The sequence below is a fragment of the Canis lupus genome, chromosome 3, assembly GCF_048164855.1.
Source record: "Canis lupus baileyi chromosome 3, mCanLup2.hap1, whole genome shotgun sequence".
NCBI classification, from domain to species: domain Eukaryota; kingdom Metazoa; phylum Chordata; class Mammalia; order Carnivora; family Canidae; genus Canis; species Canis lupus.
The window spans coordinates 72,377,688-72,386,618 of record NC_132840.1 but is presented as its reverse complement, the minus strand read 5'-3'; the positions used below and the strand labels follow the sequence as shown (position 1 = coordinate 72,386,618).

At 56.9% G+C, this 8,931-nt stretch overlaps 1 protein-coding gene across 1 annotated transcript; it reads left to right on the top strand.

Moving 5' to 3' along the window:
• The first annotated feature begins 4,552 nt into the window (after positions 1-4,552).
• Positions 4,553-7,109, top strand: APOA4 (apolipoprotein A4). Its single transcript, XM_072822129.1, has 3 exons — positions 4,553-4,726; positions 5,091-5,217; positions 5,974-7,109. The coding sequence occupies exons 1-3, from the start codon at positions 4,678-4,680 to the stop codon at positions 6,950-6,952; spliced, it is 1,155 nt and encodes a 384-aa protein (XP_072678230.1). The 5' UTR covers positions 4,553-4,677; the 3' UTR covers positions 6,953-7,109.
• The last annotated feature ends 1,822 nt before the right edge of the window (positions 7,110-8,931 follow it).

The window sequence follows — 8,931 nt, the reverse complement described above, 5'->3', positions numbered from 1 at the left end:
TCTGTGAGCACCACGGTGCCCACGCTGCTCTCCTGCTGCCCTGCAGGCCAGGGGGGTGCTCAGGGACTGGGGAAACCCCACTTATCCCAAGCGGCCTGGCTCCCCAGGGAGAGGCCGGTGATAGAGGGGAGATTAGGGGACAAGCGGCCCCATCTCAGCACTTCATGCATGGTTTTCAGATCCCTCCCCACCCCCACACCCTGGGAAAGGCCTGCAGGGAGTGGGGGCTGGGCAGAGAAGGGGATGGGCTTCTCAGGCTCCCCAACAAAGAACTCAGCATGGGCTAGGGAGGTGTCTAGAGTGAAGTCACAGAAGACCTGTGGGCAGGGGCTTGTGTGGGGTTTACACACTTGAGTCCTACTCGCAGCTTCCCCAGGAGCCTCCCCAGGCTGAGCCCAGAGCAGGGGTTGGTGGGAGAACAGAAAACACTACTCTGAGCCCAAGGCCTTTGTCCTCCCCTCCCCCCTAACCCCCATCCCACCTCCTACCCCCACCACCCCTTGCCCTCTGGACCCACTGATAACACTCCCTGCGGCTCAAGGCTGGGGCCTTGCATGAACTAGGACAGCCGGGATCCATTTCCAGCGCTGAGCCCCTCTCACTTTGGGCCTTGGTTTCCAAAACTTGAAACCTCAGCCCTCATCGCCCCCTGGCTGGCCCGGGAGCTGAAAGAAAGCAGGCTGGTCAGTCCGGTGGAGAGAGGGTGCAGGGGAGCTCTGTGGGGGGCTGTCCAGGAGAGGCCTCAGTCCTCTCTCGGGGTGAAGTGTCCCGGGACCCACACTGGGAGCCGTAGCCTGGAGAGCAGGATTGGAGAGGCTAAGACTTGGGAGCCAAGGAATCCTGGCTTTAAATGCTGCCTTTGACACTGACTCCTATGACCCACCTGACATCTCAGAGCCTCAGTTTTTCCTCCCTTAGAAAAGGGAAAAGAACGCCGATAAGCAAGAGTTGTGGTGCAGAGTAAGTGAAATGTGTACAAAGCAACTGGTTCATGGAAGGGGCTGGATCAACCTCTTTCTTCTTCCCAAACACCTTGTCCATCCCTAGACAGCACAGTCTGAAGGCAGGAGGAGCCTCCAATGTAGAAATAGGGCTTTTGGCAGGCAACCAACTTCGCAGGAAGAAGCGACTAACCCAACAATATGAAATCGAGGGCCTGGGAAAGTGGCCTGGCTCCACCCTCAAAAGTCTTTATTGTTGGCTGAGACTTGAAGTTTCTCCATCAGAAATTCATTCCTTTGATTTAAGTCTTGTGTTCTGTTAAGATGCAAATAGATTCCTGGGAAGTTGATACTAAGAACCCCATTTTGTAGGTAACTAATTTAAGGCTCAAGGGGGTAGAGATGCACCCAAGTACACATAGCCTATCACCCGTAGAGCTGGGAACAAGAATCCTGGTCTTCAAATACCTACACGGGTACCAAACCAAACAGCTTAGAGAGATGAGACCCTCGGGGATTTATCAGCCACCCGTACCTCCTCTTGAGCAGACTTTGGTGACGGGGTGGGAGGAAGCTGATTAGGTCACTGAAAAATCTGAGCACTGCGGAGGGTAGAGAGCAACTGGGCCCGGGGCCGTTCTCCTGTTCTGGCCTGTCCCTCAGCCCCAGAGGTGAAGGCCACAGTGGGAATCCAGATTCCAGGGGGGCTGGAGTACAAAGTCCTCGACCCCGGGGCCTGCTAGAACGAGCTGGCTGGATCTCTTGGCCCTGGACCCTCCAACTCCCTTGGCCTGTGTGTGGAGGTCCTGGAGGAACCTGTCCTCTCTCTCCTTTGTAGCAATGGGCCCCCTGAGGCCAGAGAGGTCAGAAGATGGGGGCAGAGAGACCCAGAACGGTGGTGCTGAGCCGGGTAGAGAACCCAGGTGTGCGAGCCCATGCAGCAAGGACGTGGCCTGCCATGAATCCTGGGCTATTTCTCTTTCAAAGGGTTCGGCACATTTGAGGGTCTGGACCCCTCTGGGGGTCGCGGGAGGGGCTGTCTTGGAAGGGGCCCTCTCAGTGGCCAGCCTAAGCTGCCTGGCCCTCCGTATTGACTCTCTCCTTCCCACATTGGCTCCTCTGGAATGAGGAGACTGCTCTGGGCCTGGGCCAAGACCGGATCTAAAGAGTAACCAGCAGTGAGTGGGGAGGGTGGGAGGAGGCTTGACCAGCGGAGGCCGAAAATGATCCCCTGGGGTTGGGGAGGCTCTCTCAGTTTACTTGTGTCTGCGTGAGGCTTAGCACCCAAACCCCTGTGACCCATGCCCCTGCCAGTCGGCTGGACTGGGAGCCCCGATTCAGCCCAGCCAGTCAGAGGACCTGGAGAAGCCAGCGTCTGCGCCCAAAGAGAGCCAGAGGCCCAGCTGGACGCAGAGTCTCCTACTTCCATCGGCAGCTCGAACACTCTGAGACTGGGCACTCATTCTTCCCCGCTCCCAGCACAAATCCATTCACAGGTTGTACAAAACATGCGCACTGACTTTGGGAAATAAATGCATTCATTAGTAGCACCCGCCCACGACACGTCAGGACACAGCACACCCCCCTCATGGCTGTGGCTGCTCACATAGGCCTATACCAGTCCATCCCAGTCCCTCAGCCGCGTGCCCTAGCTTTGTGCCCACACACAGCTGGCTTATTTGCACACTTATGTGAATCTGTACACATCATGGCAGATGCTCTCAGACACCCTCAGACAGGTGCAGACACTCCCATTGTGTGTACACCCCGCAAGTGAGACAGGACCTGTCACATGCTGGTGGTACTTGCTGTCAGACTGTGAGTCCAAGAGGTCAAACTGTAGCTGAGGTGTCCTTGGTGACTCATTGCTCTTTTCATCTCTGGCCCCCGGGGAAGGGATGGGGTCACTTAGCACTGACCTTCGTACTCACCCCAGGCTGGACTGGACCCAACTCAGGGCTAGGAGCAGGCGTCATGGCCAGTGTTGCAGGGACGTAAGGCTATCAGGGCTGGGATGTGGCTAGTGCTTGATGAGCACCTACTGTGCGTCAGGCATTGCTCCCAGCACGACATGGGTGGTCTCACTGAATCCTCACAGCCCAGGAGGCAGGTATCATTCTATGCCTCACTGAGGCAGCCGGGGCTCAGAGAGATTGGGAGCTCTGCCCTGAAGTCACATGGCCAGTAGGTAGGGAGCCCAGACACAATCCCAGGGAGTCCGGCTCCAGAATCTGTGCCCTCACCAGCTACTAGGAGATGGGAAGAGCCGCTCCATGAAGGTGGAGCTCCCTGACACTGGAGGTGACCGTAGGTGACGTGGGGACACTGCAGGGTGCAAGCAGCAGCAGGCCTTTTAGTTGTCCTCAATCCCATGAGACATCCAGCCACTGCTGGAATATGAAACACGGAGGCCTGATGAATCAGGCTTAACGCACGTGGGCTGACCCGTAAGGGCAGGTGCCAGGAGCCCAGCTACGTGCCAGGCCCAGTGCAGTAGGACGGGATTCGTCTGGTAGTCAGTGCGGGGGCTCTGGTCCAGCAGAGGGACCCACGCTGACCAGGCTGCGTTCTCTTCTTGGTGGGCAGCTTTCTGTGACTGTGTGTACGAGCTCATTTGTAGAGAAGGTGAGAAATCCTGTAGAAGACCTCCTGGCCCCCGCCCACATCCCCCAGGGAGATGTCCCCCAAGAGGCTCAGGTCCTGCGATTCAGCATAGGCTGACTGCTCCTGCCCAGGGTGTGGCCGGGCTGGGGGCAGGAATCAGGCCCCAGGCCAGCGGTTCTCCCTGAGTTGTGCCCCTCCCTCCCTGGGAGCCCCAGAGGGCTGGCCTGACCCTGCCAACTCTCACTGGAGGGGTGAGCATTTTACTGGACCTCCTGCCATGGTCCAAGTCAGGAAAGCACTATTATTATTAACAACAGCAACTACTTGGTAGTGCTTTCTCTGCACCAGGCATTATGCTATTCATGCCACGAGCAATATCTGATTTACATAAGCTCAGCAACCCCATGTTTCAAAGGAGACACTGAGGCTCCAAGTGAGGCCAAGCTGAATCACAAGGCCCAGGTGACACAGCTTGGCAGTGGTGGGACAGGAAGCCCACTTACAATACAGGACCCTGCCCACTCCACCAATCTGCCCAACGGCTTGCAAGAGCCCCTGCTTCCTGGGCACACTTTGACAGAGCTCTGGATTTCAGCTTGTCATCCCTGATGGTGGCCCTAGGTGTCCCAGTCCATGGTCTGGTGCTCTGAGACAGAGTCTGCATGGGGGATGGAGTGAGAGGAGGGCTCTCTTCCCTGGGGCAGACACAGGAGATGTGAACTTTGCCCCCCACCCCAATCTGGCTCAGACCCAGAATTGCCAGCAGGGCCTCTGGGGCATTAGTCCCTGGCTCAGGGTTTCCCTAGGCCTCCTTTCTCCCACAGCTCCTGGCTCCCCACCCTCCCTTCCATACAGGGTGGGGCATACACACAGAACAGCTTCTTCTGACTGCTGCCACGTTGTCCTGGGTCACAAAAGTCCAAGAGGCCTCCTGGGAATGTGTCACCTTCCAACGTGGAGTCACATTGGGGAAAGAGGCAGGAAGGCAGCCTGGGATGGGGTTTATATGTCTGGCTGGCTCTGAGATTGAGTCAGTTCTGACAGCAGCACAGGTTCTGGCTCTCTGGTCCCATCTGATTCCAGAAAGATCCAGTGCAGCGCGAGGCTTCTCCAGCCCAGTGAGAAGCCCAGGATGTTCCTGAAGGCTGTGGTTCTGACCCTGTCCCTGGTGGCCATCACCGGTGAGTAGAAGCTGGCTTTGGAAGGGGCCTTTGGGCAGACTCCATGTGCTCCATGTGCGGGCAGGGTGAGAGTCCAGAGCTCAGGCAAGAGGAAGGTTCCAAATGCCTTCATCCCGCAGCTGGATGCAGAAGGCTGCTGCCCACTTGCCACTCGGTTCATAGGAGGGCTGGCCTCTTCAGGATGCTCTGCCCACTGGCACTGGTGCCAACCCTTTTATATGCCCCTGTGACTTTCAACTAGGGAAGCAGAGGGGGAGATGGGTGGTGGGGTTTGCCCACCATCAGCCAGTCTGCAGCTCAGGGTCAATGCAGAGTGGCCAGGAAGGAGGTAAGTCCTCATGAATCACTCTCTGTTTCTGCCTAGGTGCCCGGGCTGAGGTCAGTGCCGACCAGGTGGCCACTGTAGTGTGGGACTACTTCAGTCAGCTGAGCAACAATGCCAAGGAAGCTGTGGAACATCTCCAGCAGTCTGAGCTCACCCAGCAGCTCAAGTAAGAGTGGCACAACTTGGGTGGTGGGGCTTCTTAAAGACCACGCAGTGCCTTGGTGAGGGCCGAGCTCAGAGGCAGGAGACCCGATCTTAGAGTACCTATTGCCCTGCCACTAACTCACCCAGTGACCCTGACCTCTCCAGATCTGAGATCTACATTTGCACTCGAGGGGTTGGACTAATAATCCCTAAGGAATTTTCCTGCTTGAAATTTCCAGAGTGTGACCAAGGGCCACATCTCAGCATTGAGAGTCATAGAAAAAGGGAGGGAGAGAAATTCATGGGAGCATTCCAGAAGGGTGGGCCCCTGTGAAATCATGGGGAGGCAAGTGGGGATATTTGGGCAGCCTCTGAGGGTGGGCAAGTGCAGGGAAACCAGTATTTTGAATCCCCGAAAGACTAGAAGAGGTCCAGAGCATAACGCTGTATTAATGAATGTGATCTATGTCACTGCACACTTGAGCTGGGATGGTCTTTGACGTCTGCCCTTTTTACTTTGGGGGGGGTGGGGTGGGGCAGAAAGCAAACTACTGGAGGTGGGTAGTGACTCAGAGTCAGGGGACAGTCAGAGATACAAGGTAATGACTTAGTCTATTACATCCACTCTCCCAAACTGTGATCTACCCGTGAACTCAGTACCCCCGAACACTCACCTGTCTCAGGCAGGTGTGTAGGAGGTGAGCCCCGCACAAGGGACAAGGTCCCGACCTGTGATGCCAAGGGTAACGGGGGGCCCCCTTGTGTCCTTCCCCTGCAGTGCCCTCTTCCAGGACAAGATGGGGCAAGTGAACACCTACACCGATAACCTGCAGAAGAAGCTCGTGCCCTTTGCCACGGAGCTGCACGAACGCCTGAGCAAAGACTCGGAGAAGCTGAAGGAAGAGATTCGGAAGGAACTGGAGGAGCTGCGGGCCCGGCTGCTGCCCCACGCCAGCGAGGTGAGCCAGAAGATCGGGGACAACATGCGCGAGCTGCAGCAGCGCTTCGGGCCGTACGCGGAGGAGCTGCGCACCCAGGTCAACACCCACGCGGAGCAGCTGCGCAACCAACTGACATCGCACGCGCAGCGCATGCAGAGCGCGCTGCGCCAGAACGTGGACGACCTGCACTCCTCCCTGACCCCCTTCGCCGATGAGCTAAAGGCCAAGATCGACCAGAACGTGGAGGAGCTCAAGGGGCACCTCACTCCCTACACCGACGAGCTCAAGGTCAAGATCGACCAGAACGTGGAGGAGCTGCGCCGCAGCCTGGCGCCCTACGCGCAGGATGTCCAGGAGAAGCTCAACCACCAGCTCGAGGGGCTGGCCTTCCAGATGAAGAAGAACGCCGAGGAGCTCAAGGCCAAGATCTCAGCCAACGCCGAAGAGCTGCGGCAGAGGCTGGCGCCCGTGGCTGAGGACGTGCGTGGCAAGCTGAAGGACAACACCGCGGGGCTGCACAAGTCTCTGGCCGAGCTGAGCAGCCGCCTGGACCAGCAGGTGGAGGAGTTCCGCCGCAACGTGGGGCCCTACGGCGAGACCTTCAACAAAGCCCTGCTGCAGCAGGTAGAGGAGCTTAGGCAGAAGCTGGGCCCCTATGCGGGGGATATGGAAGACCACCTGAGCTTCCTGGAGAAGGATCTGAGGGACAAGGTCAACTCTTTTTTCAGCACCCTCCAGGAGAAAGAGAGCCAGGACACGCCTGTGGCCCTCCCCAAGCAGGAGCAGGAGCAGAGCGCCGTCCCTTTAGAGAGCTGAGCTGTCCATGGTGCTCACGGCCTACCATGGACACCTGCCCGGCCCGGCCACCTGTCTGTCTGTCTGCCCCAAGGCAGTTCTGGCACAAGCTTGAGGACGTATGTCCGGTGGAAAATGAGACTACCTCTCACTACTCAATAAAGCTGCTAAGAAACTAGTCCAGTGTGGTTGCGAGGGGACTTCTCACTCGGTGCACTCGAGGGGGCGCAAAACCACTGCTCAGCAAAGCTTAGCAGGTGCAGGGGGGATACTTGGAGGGACACCAGGGCTGGGGAGATGAGATTGCAGGAGGGCCGAGGGCAGGGTGTGCTGATGGGGGTCTAGAGGGTGCTCTAAGGGAGGTGGAAAAAGATGTCACGTGTTACCCAAAGACAAAAGACGCAGCCCAGTTACACTCACTCAGCCCACAAACGTTTATCAAATGCCCTCAGCGTGCACGTCACTGTTGTAGGCAGCGGGCAATGAGCCAAAGAGCTCTTGTGGGCCATGGGTCTGACACAGTGCTTCAGTCTGCGGGAGCCGCGGAGGTGGGCCTGACCTGGTGCCTGGCTTTCAAGAGCTCGTGGCAATGGGGAGACTGTCCCTCCTTCCATAAGCTCTTCTGTGCCTTTAACTTGATTTGTTTTTATATGTGAATTTTTGTTTATTCCCCCCTATCCCACGCCCATTATAGACTTGACCCATGCTTATTTCAGAAATTCCTTGACTGTTAATCCCATGGTATCCAGAGTTCTGGAATGTAACCTAGAGATAGGGATGAGGCCTGGGAGGTAGGGTGGAGCAGGTGCAGGGTCCTGGGATGCTCTGCCTAGGAGCATCGTGTGAAGGGGTTGGCATGTTTAGGGCCGAGGTTGCCAGCCAGGGAGAGAGGGGTAGGGGGCAGGGAGAGAGGGGTTGGACTCGAAACAGTCTCAGCACAGCCAGCTGTGGGCAGCTGGAGTGGTTTCTCCCCCAACCCTCAGAGATTCAGAGACCTCCTCAAGGAAGGAGCCCCAAAGAAGAGCCAACTCAAGTTTTGTCCCAAATGACTCGACATTTTAGTCGTTACTGCTAAGTCTGCAAGTCCAGCTGAGCACCCCTTTCCTTCCCAGAGTGGGGTGCAGGCTTTTTAGGGTTTTCCTTAAGGACACCCAGAACATGCCCTAGTGGGGCAAGGCCCAGGGAGTATGTTCTGGGACCTCCATCTCTTTATCCCTCCATGCCTCCCTCACACAGTGGCTCCAGGACGGGGGCCCACAGGCCCAGGCCACTCTGCTCCTGGTGTCAGCCTGAGCAACTGCTCAGGATTATGCTTGGGAACCAGGTAAACCTGAGTTTGGATCTTGGCTTTTCTACTCACTACTGGATGATTTGGGGCAGATGAGTTGACCTGTTTTGGAAACTAGGGATAACAGAGGCGCTCAACCCACAGAGTTTTGCAGTGTTTGATGAAACAGTGCATGTTAAACACTCAGCACAAAATCAAGCTAGGTCCACGTGCAACAACTGTTCACACACGGCTGTGGCTGCGGCCATGGCACAACAGATGCCTGGGAAAAGTAAGGGGTGTCCCCTCCGTGCTCACTCCTCTTCCCCTCTGCACCAGATTCTACATCCTATAACATGAGGCCACCAGAACTGGTCAAATGCAGACCCCAGCGTCCCTCCCGGCCCTAGGTGCTCTCACTCTCACACCCTGGGTCAGTAAGGCAGCTGCTGCCTCCTGCACACCTGGCCTCCTAGCACGGCAGGAACCTACCTGTAAAGATACCTTGACAACCCACCATGCACTTGGAGGTTTACTGGATGGCTTTGGGCAAGGGCCAACTAGAACAAGGTACTAAAAGGAAGCAGGGCAGAGAGTGAGCAGATTTCTGAGTGGATCTGGAAGCTTCAGGGATATTCCCAGACCTCCTCTGAGCGCCCCTGGCTAAGCACACTGCCTCTGGGACTCCTGGAGACCTTAGTGTCTGGTCCTGTCATGGCCTTAATCCCATTAG

What these genes read in the sequence shown, in the direction of transcription:
- APOA4 (XM_072822129.1), top strand. Translation starts at nt 4,678, where the DNA reads ATGTTCCTGAAGGCTGTGGTTCTGACCCTGTCCCTGGTGGCCATCACC. An exon ending in GTCCCTGGTGGCCATCACCG is followed by an intron (nt 4,727 to 5,090) that starts GTGAGTAGAAGC and finishes GTTTCTGCCTAG; the next exon opens with GTGCCCGGGCTGAGGTCAGT. An exon ending in GAGCTCACCCAGCAGCTCAA is followed by an intron (nt 5,218 to 5,973) that starts GTAAGAGTGGCA and finishes CTTCCCCTGCAG; the next exon opens with TGCCCTCTTCCAGGACAAGA.